Source organism: Cynara cardunculus (genome assembly GCF_001531365.2).
Source record: "Cynara cardunculus var. scolymus isolate 2C chromosome LG 2, CcrdV1, whole genome shotgun sequence".
NCBI lineage: Eukaryota > Viridiplantae > Streptophyta > Magnoliopsida > Asterales > Asteraceae > Cynara > Cynara cardunculus.
The window spans coordinates 70,259,996-70,281,148 of record NC_037529.1 but is presented as its reverse complement, the minus strand read 5'-3'; the positions used below and the strand labels follow the sequence as shown (position 1 = coordinate 70,281,148).

Genomic DNA, 21,153 nt, shown 5'->3' with positions numbered 1-21,153 from the left:
TACTGAGATGGAAACCATAACACTCGTCACATCATCATGATAACCGGTTAATGCTTCAACCGGTTATTCAGGTACTTAAATGTTTAAAATTTTACATCTTATGTGCCAAAATGAAAGTTTGGAAAGTACGTTAATCAAAATATGAATCAAGTTAAAGTACGTTACTTTTTCATGCAATTTACCCTTTGTTATATTAGTATAACTAAAACTTTATTTTGTTTTTTGAACATGTTTATCAATTGGTTATGAACCAGTTTAAAGTTCAAGCGTATTAATAAATTGTATTTTGTGTAACAATGTGTTGTATAATCTAATAAAAGTATGTATGAATATACTTCTGATATAGATTATGAAGTCGGATTAAAAAAATTGGGAATAAAATGTATTTCAATATATATATATATATATATATATATATATATATATCATATAGGAGAATGTGTGTACGTTTAATATAGTTATGCCATAAGTCAATCGATCCAGTTAGAACGGACTGACAATAATCGGATATCCAATTATAATTGGATCAGATCGGAATGAATTTTCAACGTGCAAAGCAGGTGGTCACGGAGGTTCAAATGCGGTGACCTCGGGCTACGTGCAAAGCAGGTGGTCGCTCTGGGATTGGTCGGCTCGCATAGCGGGTTGAATATTCAGGTTAATAAAAAAAAACCAATGGGTGGGTCGAACCAATCACCTTTCCTTGCAAAATGTAACCAATCAACCGAACAATGAACTAATCCTTGCAAATATCTCAAAGACATTCCGTCAAACCCAATTCATGAACTAATATAGAAGTTTCAGGATTTTCGGCTTGACATTTGTGAACGACGTCTTAAATATATTGAATAGTCACAATTCCACATTTGTTATAGGGTTGGGTCTATGTGATTTTCTTTTTGTGAAAACAACGAGAACAAGAACTTCCATTCATATACATTACTTTTAACTATCCGCATTTCAGAAACATTCATCTACCTCCATTTACTGTTTTTATTATTATGACTGGAATTTTAACAAATAATTACATGTGATATTTTGTTTTGCAGTTGCTGAATGGTTTGGTACAGAATGATTAAGTGACTCTAATGATATAATGCAAAATAAAATATAATTGTTTACAATGAAATTAGGATGCTGAATGATTAAGTAAAACCCATGATACAAAATCATTTAGAGAGTTTTAGAATAATTAAAATACATTTTTTTGTCAAACAAAATCCAAGTCTTAACGATTTAGAGACCGTTCCGTAATGAAACTATCAAGAGGTAATCAAACGAAAATTATTTCTTTTAGAAAATAACGATTTACAAAAATATTTTGAAAGTTTTTGTAGCGAAAAAGTATTTTGGCCTTTTGCCTTTGTTAATTTACATCTTTCTTTCCCTCCAAGCCAACAAGCCCTCCTCCCTCTTCATAATCTATACCAGTCCAAGAAATCGTCATTCAGTATCACCCATTGAACGTCGATAGCCATTTTCTTCACATCTCGCCTCTTAATTTCCTCCAGGTGTGTAATGTTTGTATGTATATTGATTGATCTATGTACCCGCACGATTAAGCATCTTTCAATAATTTCAGATCCAAAGTTATATGCTACACTTGCCAGCCATCGTAACATCGTTTACCGTTTGCTTATACCAACCAAAAAACCCTAACGTTTCTCATCATTCATCATTGTTCTATTAATTTCATAGCTATCCTTTGCTAGACGAATGATTTTGAATTTAGGGTTTATCATCGATCAATAGTTTCAGGAAACTAAGGATAAATTATTTAGTTTTTTATAACCGATATTCATCATGATTTCCTCACTACAGGTTATTTCACTGATACTGTATACGATATGGGTGACAGTCAGTACTCGTTCTCTCTTACCACTTTCAGGTATGCCGAATTTATCATTGGAGTGGTTTAAATGCACCACTGTCTATGAATTTCCTCCTCTCACATATCAACATTGAAACTTAATTTTTACATTTCGATATATGATTTGACCTGATTATGTAAAGGGTTCATATTGCATCATCCTTTATCATCCTAATCCACTCCTTTCAGTTATGTACTATCTACTAAAGGATCAGTGCAGTTAGAATTAATTGTTAGGGTATGGGAGCATTAACTTCGAGATTTGTGAATGGATTAGGAGCTCATTCGGTTCATTGTTCAAATATTGAACTGATTTTCCTTGTAGTCCAATTCCAAACCATGGAATCGGAGTTCAGAAACCTGTTCTTTTGGGAAATTATGTGACATTACATGTTATTTGCAGTCCTTCTGGAAAGCTTGTTCAGATTGAACATGCCCTCACAGCTGTTGGTTCTGGTCAAACTTCATTGGGGATAAAAGGTAACTCCAATTTCTAGATGTTTATCTCTAATGAATGCCTTAAAAATGTTTTTTCTATTCAAGGAGCAAGTTATAGAACATCATGGATTGCATTGCTACTGGGATAGTTGTTAGTGTAGTCTATTTTGATTTGGTAGTCTATTCTTATATTTATGAATGTTTATCGCAGCTTCTAATGGTGTTGTAATTGCAACGGAAAAGAAACTCCCATCCATTTTAGTTGACGAGACATCAGTAAGTACAAATACTATGCTTAAAGCTTTAGGTGTTGGTTTTGTCAGTATGATGTGAAGTAAAATATAAATTTTACCACTGTTTTCACTTTTACAGTTTACTTTGTATAATAACTATACACTAGCTTCTTTTTTGTGGGCATACCGATTTTAGAGTTTCATCTTTGGTGCTCTTTGCATTGTCTCATTCTGAATATGATGTTGACTGCATTCTAGTTGATATGAAGAAAACTCATGTGGACGTGAGAACAGACATTATACTGAAGTAGCTATTAGTGTCTGTTTATTTGAGATAGAAAAATTCATGAACTTTCTAGGGATCAAACACCATGGCGAGGCTGAAAAATGCCTCATCTTCTCCAGAAAAGCTAAGTAGCTCATTGCAATCCTCTGTATCAACCCTAGCAAAGACAAGATCACCACCTGAATCAAGTGCATTTTCTCTGCAACCTTGTGTTTCAGTTGCAATTGACAAGCATTGATAAATAAGTACCCACCTTTTAATTTTTTTTCTTCCATAAAAGTTCTATCAGGTATATATACGTGTGACCAGTTGGCAGTCGCCAAGTAGGCAACTAGCTAGATAGCTAGCTAGGAAGACTAACTATCTCTCACATAGGTTCAAACATATATTAAAAGAAAATGAATTTTGAAAATGTCTCATCTTTAACTGGTTAGTTGAGATGGATTGGATTTTCAAAATTCGTTTTCTTTTAGTATATGTTTGAACCTATTGGAGAGTTAGTCTTCTTTCCTAGCTAGCTAGCTACCCCCTTGATGAGGGGACTGGTTGCACGTACATATGCCTGATAGAACTCTTTGGAAATTAAATTTATAAAAAAATGGGTACATATTGATCAATGCTTGTCACTTGCAAGTGAAGCACATGGTTGCAAAGGAAATGCACTTGATTCGGGTAGTAGTCTTGGTTCTGATTGGGTCTCAATAAACAGAGAGCTGTTCTATGATGTTTGCAATGAGCTACTTAGCTTCTCTGGATATATGTTTCAACTCTTAACTCTTTTGGATTGAAATGTATAAATTGATGGAGCCTAAGAATATATGGCGAGTGTTGAGGGCTAACAACATTCCACTTTCGATATCTTTTGTGCCAAAAAGCCAAGTAGGAGAAAGGAGAATCAATCTCAGAAACTCGCAGCATATAGTGTGTTTCCTTGTATAATTACATGATTAAGAAGGCATCTTAATCCATTCGTATGGGTTCCACATACCAGCCTGTGTATGCTAGCTAATGTAAACAGAGCTGCTTTGATCACATCCTGCAAAATGGACCAATCTGTATATATGTGGTTCAAGATCTAGACGAATATTGACATTTCGTTTGCTTATTGTGTGGCATTCTCTTGGATGAGAACTGTATGCCACTTCTGTTTTTATGCAGCTTGCTGGTGTTCTCTCTGTGGTGTCTTTTTCTTTTTTCACTTCTGGTCTTCTTTCTTGTTTTTAAAGTGGCTTGATTCTGAAGTTTGGTTTTCCTAATCTCAGGTGCAAAAGATTCAAATTCTGACTCCTAACATTGGAGTTGTATATAGGTATGATTTTCAAAATTCAAACCTCACATTTTCAATTGCATAGAAGTTCCCAGGTATTGGGCTGGTTTGATTTTGTTTCGTTTATTTGATGTTCAGTGTCCCTAGTAACTTATTACTGTTTCATTGTGTACTTCTACTCACTGCATGAAAATCCGTGAAGTTTGAGTGTACTCTATAATTCACTTGACTGTGTCTACAAGCTCTCATGGTAATAAAGTTCTGACGTGAGTTTGGTGGGTGTCTGCATGAACAAGTATACAAGATCCGCATGCAAATATTTATGAGAATTGGCATCCCTGATTGCTCAAAGTTTAATATGAGGGTGAATTGCTGCTTTGTTTGTGTAGTCATGGATGTATAGTTATTCTATCAGGGTTGGGTTCCGGTGAGAATGAAAGTTATGGTGAGAAGGTAAGCAGGGATCTCCACCCTTGGATCAATCCTAATTGAAGAGAACCACTAGATCAACACTAATGAGATACACTAGATCAATTCCCTTCTAAAGCCCAATTCATGGGTTGTTTTGGGATTAAAAGTGATCAAGGGTCCAAATCCCTTCTTACACTTCTCACCTTAACTCCTATTCTCACATTATCCTTCGCCTATTCTACTAATTCAAGATTAGTTTTCTTGTACATTTTTTGTTTTTGGAGTCCCTATCCTCATTCCAACTCTCTTCATTTCCACACACATGTACAGCAGATGTAGATACATGCAAATTCATTTATTTTTTTATCCCCTGGTTATGCTCAAAGAAATTCATATTTCTTCTCTTCTGCAGTGGCATGGGGCCCGATTCTCGAGTTTTGGTCCGAAAGAGTAGGAAGCAAGCAGAGCAGTACAATCGGCTATACAAAGTACGTAATACCCTTCTTGTTCTGTTGGCGTTTCGTACTTTTTTCTACAAGTCTGTTCAGTATTTTACATTTGAACCTGACAGTTGATTTTATTAGAATTCTGCATGCTAGTTAAGAGATTTAAGAACATAATTATCTCACAAGGAAGTAAGATGAATGTTAGGGTTGCATGGGTGCGTTTGGTACACTGGATAGGGCATAACATAATAGGGATCATTGTTCCACGTTTGGCAGGACTTTTATGTGGAACATATAGGAACAACGTGGAACAGGCGTGTTTCATCCCCACCCCATGGAACATGCTGGAATAGACTTATGTTTTACCAATATAATCTCAAAATAAAACCTAATTCTCTTCTAAAACAACAAATACGTCTAACTTTTTACATTTTATTCATTCTTTAAATTTTATTTATTGTTTTTTATGCTCTTTAAACCTCCACTTATTGTCCTCAAAATATTATTTTTATACGGTTTCTATATTTTGATTAATTTATGTAATTTATTAAAATATTAATAATAAAAAATAATATAGAGAAGATATAAAATAAAAATTGGAAAGTACATAATTTTTTATTCTGGTGCCATTCTAATTGTCCTGAGAACTTTCTGATGATATATTTGGTTATAATAAATATTTATTTTATTACAGTTTAATAAATTAATTAACAACTCATTTACGGTAAGTTGATCATTTTATCTGTTGTCTTACCGCTGAGCTTCTGTTCTATCCTGTTTGAATACCAAACGCACCCGTGTTGATGTTTTTCTGTCCAGTCAAATGATATTTGCTGCCTCATAGGTAAGCAAAAATCCTTGGAGCAACTGATTTTTACATACTGCTAATATTAGTTGATATTGAGATTGAGAATGAATATATCCTTGTAATAACAACGGTCTTGGGGGATTAGTCTCCATCTCATTTGAGGTTTATCAAACTAAGCTCACTTACAATTTAGGGTGAGCACGCCCAATCTTCATGTCAACCAATTATCCACCCTTTATTATGATCGGGCTCATAAGATTTGACTTTCTGGGAGCTTATGCTTCAACATTTGTTAATACTTTTTTTTAGATAACCTTCAGCAGCTTCCAAGCCTTTTAACTAGCTTAAGATTTGTTGATATTGTAACTGCAGGAACCGATCCCTGTTACACAACTTGTAAGGGAAACCGCCGCTGTTATGCAAGAATTTACTCAGTCAGGGTAAGTTGGTTTTGCTTACCCCTTTTTTATGGCAGAATCAGAAATCAAGAAGAGTGTTATATGTCTATGCTTTCTACTCCGAGTTGCTGTGACATTTTCTTTTGGATTAATTTTTTTTCTATTTGCTTTTATGCTGTGTTCTTTAATATGGAGAGGAAAGAAAAGAAATGGATGGAAAAGAAAGGGAGGGATTTTTTTTTTCATTTGTGTTCCAAGAAATGTCAGTTGAAAAGATGATACCTTTTGATAATAACTTACTGAAATATTCATTAGAATGTTCAATATCTTAAGTGGAACTCTTACAAATAGGCCATATATAGCTTTTAACTTATGTTTCTTCTTGTAGTGGTGTAAGGCCTTTTGGTGTCTCACTTCTTGTTGCCGGTTATGATGACAAAGGTCCCCAGCTATATCAGGTATGTACTTTGGACTTGATGCTTACACAATCTCTTTAATCCTGCATCTTCCTTACTAGAAGCTTATACTTGCATTCTTGATCGACTTAAATTGTGTTATACACCGGGTTTACAGTCAATAAGTCAATCGTAGTAGGTTGTGGTACAAGTGTCTACTGTTGGGTACAAGTAGGTGAAGCAGGGTAGTGGGTTGGTTATTTAGTATAAATAAGAGGGTTTTGGAGGGGAGGAGGGTATCAATTATTCTGTTGAGTTTGAGATTGGCGAAAGCCTTTGGGAGACCTTTTTTCAATCCTTTGATTTCAGTTCTAATTCCATATTGAAGTCATCCTTGTGTACCAATTTCATTGTTAATTGCTCGGTTTGTATTAAATTGTTTGGACAAATTTTATCTTCCATGTTTTCTTGAAGATCAACCAAACGAATAAAGTGATTGTTAACCTACACGATGCCTATATTAGCGTGCTTCAATATTTTGTTAACTTGGATTTTTGAAGTTGGTTATTGCATTCTTTTCTATAGAAAACTATGGTTTCTTTTGATGTTGTACTTTGTTTTCCGGGCAACTTAAAGTCTTTTTATGGGTTGTATCTCATTGGAAGCTTACATGCATTTTTGTGCAGGTGGATCCTTCCGGATCATATTTCTCCTGGAAAGCTTCGGCCATGGGAAAGAATGTGTCTAATGCAAAGACATTTCTTGAAAAGAGGTATGCCTTTATTATCTTTTCAAATGTATGCAACTTTGGAACGTTGATTTTCTGTTCTTACAATTGTGAATTTTAATTTGTAATAGCATTTGTTTTGTTATAAACACCATATTTCTTCAACAGGTATAACTAAACCAAACTATTATTATCAATGATAAAAAGATTTGTGAACTTTCATGTCCATCGTTTTGCAATATTTCTTCAGCATACTTTTGTGAGAAGTTGATGGTTTGAGTGGTTAAGCCTCTGTTTTTGTTGCATGTGGTTAAACCTCAAAACTTACCAATGAACCTTTTATATGATTTAAAAAGCGTAAGGGTCCGTTTGGTTGGTTTTGCATCAAGTCCTATATGGATAAAGATGTATGTGAAGATTAATTTGTCTGTGTAGATTGGGAAAGTTTTTGTTTGAGAGGGTTTTTTCATTGATGAAAGAGCATGTTTTTAACTGGGAGGGGGGCGGGGTTGGAAAAAAACTTTTGGCTTTCTACATAAAGCTCCCCTTAGAAGCTTACTGAATAAGTCACTACCAAACGTTTTCATGTATAGCTGACCGAATAAGCTGCAAGTCCTATTAAGCTGCTAACATACAAGCCCTATCTTTTTGATTCACATTTCCTTCTACCTGCTTGCTCACACTCTTGCACAATCCAGGGGGTTGTATTTCTCACCCTCCAGACCACATCCTACTTTCAAGTTGGATTTATTGGATCAGTTTGGTTTGGTTTTAACTCTTTGATCCACATTCGAGCCCCAATATATTTTCTTTGGGAACTATCGTGTTCTTATGCTAAGTTTAGATGGATTCTATGTAAAGAAAACAATGTGTGATGTCAAACTATATCATTATACTGACACTTTGCAATGAATTGCTCTAATGTCTCTAATTAGAACATCCATATGCAAATGTTCTGCATTGTTTACTATATTGCTCTTCATGTTGTTCTATTGTTTACCCATTTTATGTTACACATACTTTTTGTAAGTTGTGACAACTCGTCCCACATGGTTAGAAAATGGGTTTGTGAGCTTCTTATAAACCTCAAGTTGTAGACTACCAATAACTTCCACCATGATTTTAAGTTGGATTCGAAGTTATTGGGCCAGCCTGTTGCTTTGGGTTTGGGGTGTTACACTTCTAACGAGGTATGGGTGTTTTCACGGAAACAATTGCTCTACTTTTTGGGGGCAGAAATTAGGTTTGCGTAAGCCCCCGCCCCCGTGTGGGATATACTGACTGGGATAGTTTAGTTTGGTTTGGTTTGGTCATGTTGTGTGAAGTTAATTGTTTTATGCTACCATCTCTTCCGCATGCTATGGCTTTCTATCAGTTTGTTATAAAGAATGACGTTGCTTGTAGGTACACCGATGATATGGAGCTTGAGGATGCGATACACACAGCTATTTTAACATTGAAGGAGGGGTAAGTATCTTGATTTTAAGGTCATCGATAGTCACTTCTGATGTTTATTTATGTACTACATATAACATGTAACCTTATCTCCGAATTTGATTGATGTGGGTGGGTTAATGGTTTTAAAAAGAGTTCGAGGCGTACACGCCTCGAGGCAAGGCGCTAGAAAATCGAGTCTGAGGCGGCATTTCTCATGGGTTAGTTGAGCTGAGGCGCCTAAGGTGGTGAGGCGAGGGTTAGAAATTAGGGTTTAGAAAATTGACTCTGATTTAACTTTTTATAAAATAAACCCATTTCTTGCTCATCTTCTTCTAGTTTTCATAAGTCGTCTCCAACGTCTTCTGTAGTCTCCCAATTTGGAGAGCATCGCACACGCACACGTATATATTTATTTTATATCCCACTTCAGTTATCCATTTTGAAGAGTATATGCTAGATATATGTTTAGTGTGTGTGTGTATATATACCCTCCTTGGGGTTACACCTCGCCTCATTGAGGGAAAACGCCTCAAGGCCCGATTCTGCTTTTTAAAACCTTGGGTGGGACAATTTGTCATCGACATCTAGGTGCGGATTTAGTATTAGCCTAGGGCGTATTGTCTATGAATTTTTTAGGGGTCTTAAAGGCGCACTTGCTTTAATTTGATGCGTGCTCCTCTTGGTTAACAAAAAGTGGTTGGAACCTACTGGTAGTGTCACTGCATGTGGCATTACATGTTGCAAGTTCGAACCCCTTTGGCCTTTTTTTAAGTTTTTGGTAACAACAGCAGAAAAGAACAGAAAAGATCACTTGAGATTGTTGAGTAGAGAGATGATTTTTTAATATTCTCACCAATAAGAAACCTTAAAAATAAAATGTTACAAGAGAGAGAGAAATGATATTTTATTAAATGTATTTAATATTTTAATAAATACAATTAATGGTGTAATCTTCAAAATGGAGAACATGTTGGAGTTAAAATGTAATTTTTTATTTTTGGAGAATTTAAGTTTTGTTGATCAATTTTAAAGAAAATTTGAATAATCTTGTTCCTGAGTAATCTGACTGATGGTTTTATGCTGGTAATTGTCACAACTTGAGATAATCTTTATAATCCTTTATCATGTTCATCCCAGATTTGAAGGACAAATATCTGGCAAAAACATTGAGATTGGTGTTATCGAGGCCGACAAAACATTCAGGCAAGTTTATTTCTACTACATAACTGATAACTGCTGCATCTGCTGTTTACTGTACTTGTTCAAAAGCTCGAAGCCTGGCCCTAGCAAGCCTGAAGCCCAGGCTAGGCCAGGCTTAAAAGCCCGATTGGGCAATGTTTATTAAAAAGCCTGAACAAGCCAGACCAGGCCTGAAAGATCCTAGGCTCTTTTTTGTTTAATGAAAACGGGCTTGGAAGACCTAGACCTAAGCCTTGTGCATCTCTCTCGGAGCATGGGCGGACCTACTAAGAGAGTAGGGGGTGCACGGATTTCCGCTCAATCGTTCCGTCGGAATGGAAATTTGTCCACTAACTATGCACCCGCTTAATTTTGAAGGGTGATCTAATATGTTTTAAAACCACACCTAAAACAAAAACCTGATGTAGTAGGAATGGTTGGGGGTGCTACCTTGCATCCTTGAGGTCATCAGTATTATTCTTGTTGAAAGCAAAATTTTAGATTTTACCAATCAGCTACTACTACTTTTAATTTACTGTCCCATTAGTCATAAAATTGTTTGTCTTGTTTTAACGACAACACATGTTTATCTGGAATAAATTGAAAAAGATATAAAATTAATCACATTTAACAATTAATGCTTCGTATAAGTTTTAATTCTTAACAATAAGTTATTATTCTTCTGTATATGATGTCTCCTTACATGTTCATATAAAAATTTGATAAAATTATATTTTGTTGTGGAGTTCCTTGTAAAGGTGGAATTTGGCAAAGAAAAGAAGAAAAAAACACGTTGGGCATAAGACGTAGTCTTCTTATTATGTTCTTGTCTTAAAAATTTGATAGAATTATATTTTGTTGTTGAATTTCCCATTACGAACTCAACCAAAAAAACAAAAAAAGTTACCTGTAAAGATGAAATTTGGCAAAAAAGAAGACATCGGGAGTAAGATGTCGTCAGTCTTGCTCAAAAAGTCAAGGTGGATTCCATTTGTAAAAATGTATTGTATCAAATTGACACAATTGAGTTTTCCCCTAGTCAAAACGTGTCGACTTTTTCTTGGTCTTAAAGGTGCACTTGGGCACCCGCTTGGCCACCATCTCGGAGTCTCACCTGTAGTGCATTTTCTGTTTGCTGTACTTGTTGCCTTGTATGCATACACTCTCACCTGTAGCTTTCTCGTTTCTTTCTTATAATTATTGTTTTGCAAGTGAGGGTTTTTCATGTGATTTACTAGGGGACTATTTGGTTGGTTTTTTAATAAAGTTCTATATAGGTAAAACTATTTGTGGGGATAAATCTGTCTGTATAGGTTGAAAAGGTTTTTGTTTGAGAATTGAGAGGACTTTTTCATAGATGGAAGGTGTATGTTTTCCAGTTGGGGGGGCACAGTTTTGGAATTCTTTTGGCTTCCTGCATAAAGTTCTCCCTAGAAGATTACTAAATAAAACGCTTTCTATATCGTTAAGTTACTACCAAATAGTTATGTATAACTGACCTAGTAAGCCGTGATTTCCATTAAGCTCGTTAAGTTGCTAACAAATATGCTCCAAGTTCGTTTGATTTGGTTTTTAACCGAATATTGTTTCTTTATTGTTGCAGAGTCCTAACTGCAGCTCAAATTGAAGACTATCTTCAGGAGGTGGAATAAATGTTTGTTGTCTTGTGGGAGTTTTAAATTTCCTTAAAAAGGTTTCTGGGTGTTCAGAAATCTAATGAATTAAGTTGCCTTGTTCACAATCTTGCAAGAATCTATGTGTTGTCGAAATGTTTTTTTCTAGAATTTATTCGGTTTTATGATTAATTACTTAAACTAAGTTTTATACGTTTGGTAATATGAAAAAATCTAAATTATTGCTATGGTTTAGAAATTGCTATGGTTTAAAAATCTAAATTATTGCTATGGTTTAGAAATTAAGATTTTTGTTCCTATGGTTTAGAAATTGCGATTTTTATCCTTATGACTCACAACTTATTGCTATTTTTGTCCTTCTTATATATAATTTATCGTTGTTTCAGTTCCTATCATGTACAATTTTCCACCATTTTGGTCCTTTGTACTTTATGGATAGAAACTAAGCCATAACGAAAACAACAATGAATTACAAATCATATGAAGATTGCAAATTTTAAACTATAGGGACTAAAATTGTAACTTTAACAAACATAAGAACAAGGTGGACAAGCTTATATGAGACCTTGTGGTGGTTGCTTTTGTTCTGGATTGATTTATTTCCATATTAGGGTTTTCTTGGCATTCTTTCTCCCTCTTACTTATTGCATTATTATAAACAAAATAAAATTAAAGAAAATGGGGATTTTGGATAGTTTTATTACTTCAACAGATTCTTCGAAATGCATGAAGCAAATGTAGCAAGTATTAGAGAAAGTGTAAATGTTATTAAAATTGGACAACTCCCAAAAAATACCAAGAGTACGTGTACCAAACGTTTACTCGGGTAAATACTTACTAAGTCACGTTACCTTACCACATGAGTTTGACAAAGACAAAGAATTTTATCTGGTAAGAGCAAAACAATGATCGAGAGTCTTATCCGGTAAATGAGGTCGACGATTCTTACCATGGTTATCGCTTACTGGGTAAATTGTTGCATAAGAATATAAGATGTAATTTTTGTTGATTAAAATCTTAGCCGGTAAATAATGATAGTGCTAAATTTTACAGGTAAACGTTTACCGGGTAAGTGTTTAGTAAACGGCTCATAAAAGTATTTTTTATTATATTTTAGGAAAGAAAAATAATATTTTATCAAATATATGAAATATTCTAATAATATAATTGATGTCATAATCTTCAAAACAGAGAAGCAGTTAGAATTATATGTAACTTTCTGAAGATTTTTATGACTGTTTTTCAGGGCCTTTGAAGTCAGCTCGGACACCCATAGACCACAGTTATTAGAAAAAGCTTTATGAAGTTACTGAATTTTGATTATTTGTTTTGGATATGTCATGTTTTTAAATTAAGTGGGGTGAAATAGACAAGTTTTAAGAGATGAGGGGTCGTATTGGTCAACTTCATAAACAGTGTTTATATCGATACCCTTTTAGGCTTTTACACAGATTTGGACGGTGAGATCGAATGGGCGGTGATCGGAAGTCGAAGAAGAAGAGATCTCCGACGTCATACTCATCGGAAGGTTCTTGCTCTTTCCATCGATTACAAGTTTTTCATATATGTGTATATATATATATATATATCTGTATGTGTGTGTGATTTTCTATACAAGTGATGCGAATACTCATGTTTTGTAGATGAAGGGAAGAAGAAAAGGCATAGAAGTTCAGAAACAAAGAGTGATAAGAAAGAGAAAGACTCTCAGAGGAAGCACAAATCGCGTAAATCTTCTAGTATTAAAGGTACTCTTCATTACATCATGATTTCTAAATCCAATCGTAGTTCGATTATTTTCTGTACATGAGCAAAACTCGCTTTAGCTGTTCGTAAATCTGACTAGGGTTTGGTTTGCTATCAAGTATTGTTTTTCGTATAAACGCTCGCTGTGATTAGTTAAAGAAGCAAGCTACATGATGATTTTAGAGTTGTAACGTGGAAGTCTAACACCACTCTGTAAAAAGAAGAAGGATATTATCATCAATAGTCATCAACTACATATTCTAAAGGGTTAAATGCATAGAATAGCAACCTAATTTCATGAATGTCATCCCATTATTTTTTTGCTACAATTACTTTGAAAATACAGTGCCCTAATACAAAATAATTTGAAAGCACATCTCTGTGTCTGTAACAAGGAAAAAATGAATGTACAATGCTATAATAAGAATATTTAGAATATTTGGTGATGACAATTGATGATAATTTCCTTTTCTTTTTTATAGAAATGGTCTTAGATTTGTATATAACTTATGGTCTTATGCTGTACCCTAGAGATGATGGATGGATTGTAAGAAGCACTGAAAGCAAAATCTTCCAACTTTTCTTGTGTCGAAGGCCAAGGTGGTTTAGAGTTCATAATCCACAAGCATGTATGTAGAATACAATCACGAATGCCGCAAATTGATATATATTTAGGTTTGGGTATGTCTTTATGTCCATTGTGCCAGCTCTTCAGTCTTCGACGATGTAGATAAACTCTTTCCAGTGGAATAAGGTATATAAAAGGACTCGAGTTTCTTGGTTGAGCTTTGGTTGGTTGTACAAAATGGTCTTCTGTGATTTAGGGGAATATATGTTGTTTCTAGCTCATGATTATATATGTGTGCCTATAGAAATCTTAGGCAAATTAAACATTATTCTTGGTTTATGTGTCACTCTATGGAAGTGTTGGTGACCACTGTAAATGAACAGAAGAGCCCTGTGCTATTGTTATCAAGGGACTATTTGCAATCATTCTTGGAAAGTGTCAACTTGCTAGCACATGTTTATAGTTCTGTATTTATCATCTGAAACTTCTAGTTCTCACTTATGGGGTTAAGGTAGACCAAGAACCAAATGTTGGACACTAGTTTATTAACCTCAAAGTTATCTCCTGTAGTTTACCAAACGCTTACTGTGTAAGCGCTTAACGGGTGTCACTTACCTTACCGGGTCCCATGTCGATGACCGAGAATCTTACTTTGTACCCGGTAAGAGGCTTAGGAAGGACCAAAAATCTTACCCGATAAGTGAGGGAGAAGACACTTATCCGGTAAGCGCTTACCAATAATCCAATTTTATGCCCGAAAATATTACCTGACAAGGTAAGTGAGAGGGGTGACTCTTTCTGGTAAATGCTTACCTGGTGAACATTTGCTGAACGGCCCCCTTAGTGTCTTTTGCTCTTGCATTTTCTTAAACTCTAACCAATAGTGGTTAATGTTTTTTAATTATGCTAACCAAATTATATTAATCCAGAAAAGAAGCCGGAGGAGAAGCACAAACACAAACATAAACACCACAAGCATGACCGCCGTGTGGTAAGTCCTGTTCTGTGCTTGTCTTGACTTTAAAAGTCCGTCTGTTTCTGAGTCAATTTAGAGTTAAAGAACCCATGTGATAATACATCTACAAAGTACTCCCTCCATTCTAAAATAAATGTCCACAATTAAAAATGCACACTGTTTTAGAGATATATAATTATTACACTTTTTAATCAACTAAATGTATATTTTACCGTTACTAATAGAGGGAGTAATGAAGTGCTTTATCTCGTAACTAAGTGCATAATTGGAAAAGATGCACCAACTTTTGAAAGTGGACACTTATGTTGGGATAAACCGAAATGGAAATGTGGGACCTTATTTTGGGACGGAGGGAGTAACAGGTTTTACAACACAGAATGCATAATAAGATTTAGAAGTAGATTTTATATTCACGATCCATATTTTCAGATATCTAATTTCAAGGAGCTGTCGGATGCTGATTATTTCTTAAAGAACAACGAGTTTTCCACTTGGCTTAAAGACGAGAGAGACACATTCTTCTCGGATCTTTCTTCAGAGTCTGCACGGAAACTATTTGCAGAATTTGTCAACGATTGGAATAACAAAAAGCTTGATTCAAAATTCTACGATGGCATTGTGACAGCGCCACGATCATCCCATAATTGGAAAATCAAAGTCGACACAAAAGGAGATCCTCAAAGAGACCTTTTTTAATCAAAGAGCGATATGTAACCAGGTACAGTTTATCTGAAGCTACTTCTGTATTAAAGTTCGTATTGGTAGGTTCTGGTTGTGAATTCTGGGTTTAGATTCAGAAAATCTAAGTTTGTATTTATGGGATCAATTTGGTTTTGATAATATTGGGTGATGAAGGAAGAAGGTAGAAAACCCATTTTTGGTGAATTTTTTTTTTTTTTCTGTGGATGATCAATTTTGCTTTTCTGGTGGGTATAAATATAATCAGAAGACTTAAAAAGATCCATGTAGCAATTTTTTTTGATTAACCTGGATATCCAACCCGCTAAACGAGCCGACTAATACGACCACCTGCTTTGAACTTTCGTGGCCACATTGAGATTTTTATTTTTTTTGGATTTGAATCTGGGGCCCTCAGGCACTTTTGACCTTTGGAGTCCAAGCTTAAACCAATCGGGCACCACCCTTGGGGTTTGTATGTGTAGCATTGTGTTTAGGGTTTGAGGTTTTTAGAGGGTTTATGTTTTGTGATCTTGAGAAAGGAGGGTGTTGTTTGGTTTTTCAAGGGAATTTGAATGATTAATTCTTTGGATCAAGTTCAAACTTCTTGGTTTGATTTAGTTCTTGAAATTGATGGAATTCTTTAAATTCCTATCAATTCGTTAATTCTTTTGACCAAATCATTCCTTTATATATATATATAGAGAGAGAGAGTTTGTTTCAAATTCACCCCATTGCATTTGTACAACCAATGCAACCCAATATATTGAGATATTTATGGAAATAATGAGAGTTCATTTATTATGATTTGAATATTTATGGAAGATGAATATCGTTCATTAATTATGATCGATATTTTATATTAGGAAACAATAAAAACTTCTATGAAATCACATATTAATCAAATGAAATGGACGGTTGAGATTGTGTTGTATTGGTTGCACAAATGTCAAGGGTTGTATAATAATCAACCTCTCTATATATATAGGTGGGTTATGATACAACTCTTTACATTTGTACAACCAATACAACATAATCTCAACCATCCATTTAATTTGACGAATATGTATTTTATATAATTTCATAAAAGTTCTGATTGTTTCCTAATATAAATTATTGATCATAATTAAATGAACCTTATTTATCTTGCATAAATATTTAAATCATAATAAATGAACTCTAATCATTTCCATAAATATTTCAATTTATTGAGTTGCATTGGTTGTACAAATGTGATAGGTTGCACTTGAAACAAACTTTCTCTCTCTCTCTCTCTCTCTCTCTATATATATATATATATATATATATATATATATGGGGGGGTTTTACGTGAGACCTGTCGGTTTTCATGAGACCTGTGAGATCACTTTGTTACACTTAAAACTTCACAGCAAAATGTTGTGAACGTAAAAAAAAAAGTCGAATATTCACAGCAAAAACACTGTAAAAGTTACCTTTACAACAGTTTCAAGTGTAAAAAAGTGATCTCACGAGTCTTATGAAAACATATTGGTGTCACGTGATCTCAAGTCTTTCTATATATATGGTTTATAAAATATTGAATATTAAAATTTTGAAGCTTTCAATAAACCTACAGAAATCAAGCACGTAAATCAAGTAATCAACGGCATGCAATTCTTAAATTATTTTATTTTTTAAAGGATGGAATTTGAAAATGTTTATTTTCTTAAAATTAATTTAAACTTCTGTTATTAATATTTAATCAAAAAGTTGATTATCAGTAACTTTAATCAACTTCATATGGAGCCCGTCTTTCCAAGGTGGCATTTTTCAGTCCACTCGAAGGCTGAGGTTAACAGGAGGATTATGATCGAACCCAGGACATGTCGTGTATTCGGACAAAATCGCACATACTATTTGCCTGAGTTACACGTCAAATACGTATATTATTAAAATTGTTTATCAAATTAATATAATTTAAAATAATATTCTTAAAATAAATATTTATATATATTTTTCAGCTAAAAATGGAGTTTTTTTTTTCTCATTCAGAGTTTGATTTGATTCTTTTTAATTATTTTTAGAGTAAATAACGTTTTACATTCCTATGATTTATTAAAAATTGTTACTTTTGTCTTTGTGGTTTAGAGATTATGATTTTTGTTTCTATAATTTGTAATTCATTGCTTATTTCGGATTTCTGATTTACGATCTATGCGAAAGATCGTGTTAGAAGGGAAGTTATGGTGAGAAGCGTAAGAAGAGATCTGAACCCTTTTATCACTTGTAGTCTCATACCCACCCATGAATTGCGTATTGGAAGTGAATTGATCTGGTGCACCACATTAGTCTTGACATTCAATTAGGATTGATCCAATGAAGAATTCTCTTCTTACGCTTCTCATTATAACTTCCCTTCTAATCGAAACCTAACTCTTACAATATATCATCGTTTCAGTCTCTATGGTTTACAATTCTTGACTATTTCGGTTCCTTGTACATAAAGGTAGGAATTAGGCGACGTTTGAGATTTGTTTATTTAAAACAACTTGTGTTTTTTTGTAAAAATGTTTATCAACTTATGTGGCATCAAAACAGAATTTTATATAGTGTTTGGATCGACTTATGGCAGTACCAAAATATAATAAGATGATAATCAAATTTTTTTTTTCCATCCAAACACTAAAAACTTCTTATTACTGGTATCACATCAGAATAAGTTAATAAGTAAGAAGTGAGTAACTTATCAAAAACTTCTTATAATCGGTGTCAAACCAGTATAAGTATTTTTTTTAATACAAACATTAAAAACTTATTATTACCAGTATCATACCAGAATAAGTTAATAAACACTTTAAATAATCAATTTCAAACACCTCCTTAATCTAGGACTAAAATTGCAATAAACTATAAATTGTAGGGATGAAAATCATAATTTTTAAACTATAAAGACGAAAATTGAAATTATTAACAAACCACAGGGACTAAAAACATAATTTACTTTTTTTTCGTACTTATTAAAATATAATAATTTAGATATATGTGGAAAAATAGGCATGACGTGTGCGGATCATCATGCTTAAGAAGGAAGTTTACAACATTAAATGTTTGCATTCAAGTTGTTGTGGACAACCTTTTCATTTATGAACACAAATTATTACCTTTTAATTTTTTAATCAGTACATTATGCATAAAAAAAAAATGTATATATCATCTTAAACAATATTAGCATCCGTTTCTTTAAATTTCAACAAACATGTAAATATTTTAATTTTAATCAGATAAAGACGTTACATTGGTATTGGTACTGAATTGAATTACTGATAGTATTTAATATATATACATAGGGTTGGGTTTACGTGAGACAAGACAAGATTGTTTCCGTGACACGTGATTTTTACACTTGAAATTAGGTGAATCTTCATTGCAAAAACACCGTGAAGGTTACCTTTACAGTGCTTTATTGTGAAATTTCAATTGTAAAAATCGTGTCTCACAAAAGCAACTTTGTCTCACATGATCTCAAGTCTATAGGGGGAGGAGGGGGGATAGTGATAAAGTTCACAATGTTTCACGAATATCACAATGTATTTTCTTTATATTATGAAATGTATCATAGTGTGCATTTTCGTTATTTTCATTGCTTTACAAAGGATATCACATCTTGAATCGTGTATGTATATCTAGGTATCATAGTATATATATTGTGTTCATATAAGTTTCATTGGAATAAGGTTCACCGAATAAGATTCGCTAGAAAGAGAAAAGAGGAGAGATGAAAAAGAATATTTATAAAATCCCTTAATTAATATTTTAAGTTAAAATTACCGAAATTATTAATTTCCTAATTTAACATTTAATTTATGATTGAAATTGAATCTCATAGTTACTACAAACTAACTAGTTCTCCTTTAAATAATGATACTATATATAAAAATAATGACTCGTGTACAATTGTAATTGATGGTAATGAAAGGTGTTGTATGTTGATAATAAATGCAAAATAATAAATCATACGCATTGGGTGTTGTACATCTTTTATTGCCATTTAATTTGAAATATATTAAATTAGTTGTGGTATTAAATGCCAAATTAAAAGTCATTAAATGATATCAATGAATTTATATTTCATACGCATTCGCTCTTCTCCCATTTATTTCTTTTCTCCATTCTAATCTAACCTTCTCTTTATTTCGTGAAAATTGTGCTTTTAATTTCATGTTTACCCATGAATTATGTTTTAGAAGGGAATTGATTCGATGTACCTCATCAGTGCTGACATTCAATTAGGATTTATGCAACGATGAAAATCTATTTTTACATTTCTCATCATAATTTCTTTTTTCACTAGAACCCAACTCATATATATACACACACACATACAAACACAAACACACACACACACACACACACACACACACACATATATATATATATATATACATGTGTGTATGTATATATATATAAGAGAGAGAGGATGGGGAGGTTTAAAATATGAACCATGTAATTCTAACAAACCATACAAACGAATCTTAATCGTACATCTAGTCTAATAAATATTTGACTTTATAAATATTTTGATTGTTTCTTAATCTAAAGTCATAATTATAATGAATGAGTTGGGTCAAATTCCAAAAATATCTTGATCATACTGAACTAATAATTATTATTGTTCATAAATATATATATATATATATATATATATATATAGGGTATATTTCTTTTACAACCTTGTGTATCTGTACAATCCTTGCAACCCAATTAATTGAGATATTTATAGAAATGATAGAAGTTCATTTATTATGATTTGATTATTTATGGAATATGAATAGAGTTCATTAATTATGATTAATACTTTATATTAGGAAACAATCAAAACTTCTATGAAATCACATATTCATCAAATGAAATGGACGGTTGAGATTGGATTGTATTGGTTGCACAAATGTCAAATGTTGTATAATAACCAACCTCTCTCTCTCTCTCTCTATATATATATATATATATATATATATTAACCTGGATATCTAGCCCGCTATGCGAGCCGACTAATCACAAGGCAACCACCTGCTTTGCAGATAGCCTGTAGTCAACGCATTTGAACCTCTGTGGCCATAAAATGATTTTTATTCCTCATTGTATTTGAACCTGTGACCTCCAGGTACTTTTGATATTTGAAGCAAAGCTCAAACCAATCAGGCACCACCCTATGGTTAAATATCTGTATTATTTCTAATATAAACATTGGTTATGGCTTAAATGGTTTGTATATTTCTCTCTTCTCTATCTCTCCGTCTCTGTCTTTATATACATATATAGACGTGGATCACGTGAGACTAGCATGTTTTTGTGAGACCCGTAAGACCATTTTTTTATACTTGAAACTTCACAGCAAAATACTGTGAAGGTAAAAAATATCCACTTTGTATTACTTTGACTTAACATATTATTTATTAATAACTATATATTCTTTACTCACATTGCGTCCTTGATGACATGTTCCGTTTGATACCAGTTAAAATTATAGGTAATGAACTTTAAGTCCAAACATTTTTTTAAACATTTATATTACAATTAATTTCATTAATATTTTTGTGATAATAAATAAATTTTGAAAAATAAGATATTGTATTTTTTTTAAAGACGGAATGGAGCAATAAATATCATTAAATTCTTGGTCATGTCTCAATTTATT

The 21,153-nt window shown here is 33.3% G+C and overlaps 2 protein-coding genes across 3 annotated transcripts; both read left to right on the top strand.

Moving 5' to 3' along the window:
* Positions 1 to 1,346: 1,346 nt before the first annotated feature.
* On the top strand, positions 1,347 to 11,755 carry LOC112506577 (proteasome subunit alpha type-2-A). The gene is made up of 12 exons (XM_025110722.1): positions 1,347 to 1,511; positions 1,822 to 1,888; positions 2,274 to 2,350; positions 2,520 to 2,584; positions 4,090 to 4,136; positions 4,918 to 4,993; positions 6,132 to 6,199; positions 6,546 to 6,615; positions 7,239 to 7,324; positions 8,684 to 8,746; positions 9,854 to 9,919; positions 11,499 to 11,755. Exons 2-12 carry the CDS (start codon positions 1,848 to 1,850, stop codon positions 11,545 to 11,547), a joined length of 708 nt encoding a protein of 235 aa, XP_024966490.1. The 5' UTR covers positions 1,347 to 1,511; positions 1,822 to 1,847; the 3' UTR covers positions 11,548 to 11,755.
* Positions 11,756 to 12,974: 1,219 nt separating this feature from the next.
* LOC112506914 (DNA topoisomerase 1) lies at positions 12,975 to 15,704 on the top strand. Of its 2 annotated transcripts, none has more exons than XM_025111246.1 (4): positions 12,975 to 13,057; positions 13,173 to 13,277; positions 14,773 to 14,834; positions 15,249 to 15,704. In XM_025111246.1, the coding sequence occupies exons 1-4, from the start codon at positions 13,000 to 13,002 to the stop codon at positions 15,513 to 15,515; spliced, it is 492 nt and encodes a 163-aa protein (XP_024967014.1). In that variant the 5' UTR covers positions 12,975 to 12,999; the 3' UTR covers positions 15,516 to 15,704. The 2 variants fall into 2 exon arrangements, with proteins under 2 accessions (XP_024967014.1, XP_024967013.1); XM_025111245.1 differs by having other exon boundaries at positions 12,985 to 13,096.
* The last annotated feature ends 5,449 nt before the right edge of the window (positions 15,705 to 21,153 follow it).

Excerpts from the sequence above, each read along its gene's own strand:
- LOC112506914 (XM_025111245.1), top strand. The coding sequence starts at position 13,000 with ATGGGCGGTGATCGGAAGTCGAAGAAGAAGAGATCTCCGACGTCATAC. Across the intron at positions 13,097-13,172 it reads ATTACAAGTTTTTCATATAT|ATGAAGGGAAGAAGAAAAGG; the intron begins GTGTATATATAT and ends CATGTTTTGTAG. Across the intron at positions 14,835-15,248 it reads ACAAGCATGACCGCCGTGTG|ATATCTAATTTCAAGGAGCT; the intron begins GTAAGTCCTGTT and ends CCATATTTTCAG.
- LOC112506577 (XM_025110722.1), top strand. The coding sequence starts at position 1,848 with ATGGGTGACAGTCAGTACTCGTTCTCTCTTACCACTTTCAG. Across the intron at positions 7,325-8,683 it reads AAGACATTTCTTGAAAAGAG|GTACACCGATGATATGGAGC; the intron begins GTATGCCTTTAT and ends CGTTGCTTGTAG. Across the intron at positions 8,747-9,853 it reads ATTTTAACATTGAAGGAGGG|ATTTGAAGGACAAATATCTG; the intron begins GTAAGTATCTTG and ends TGTTCATCCCAG.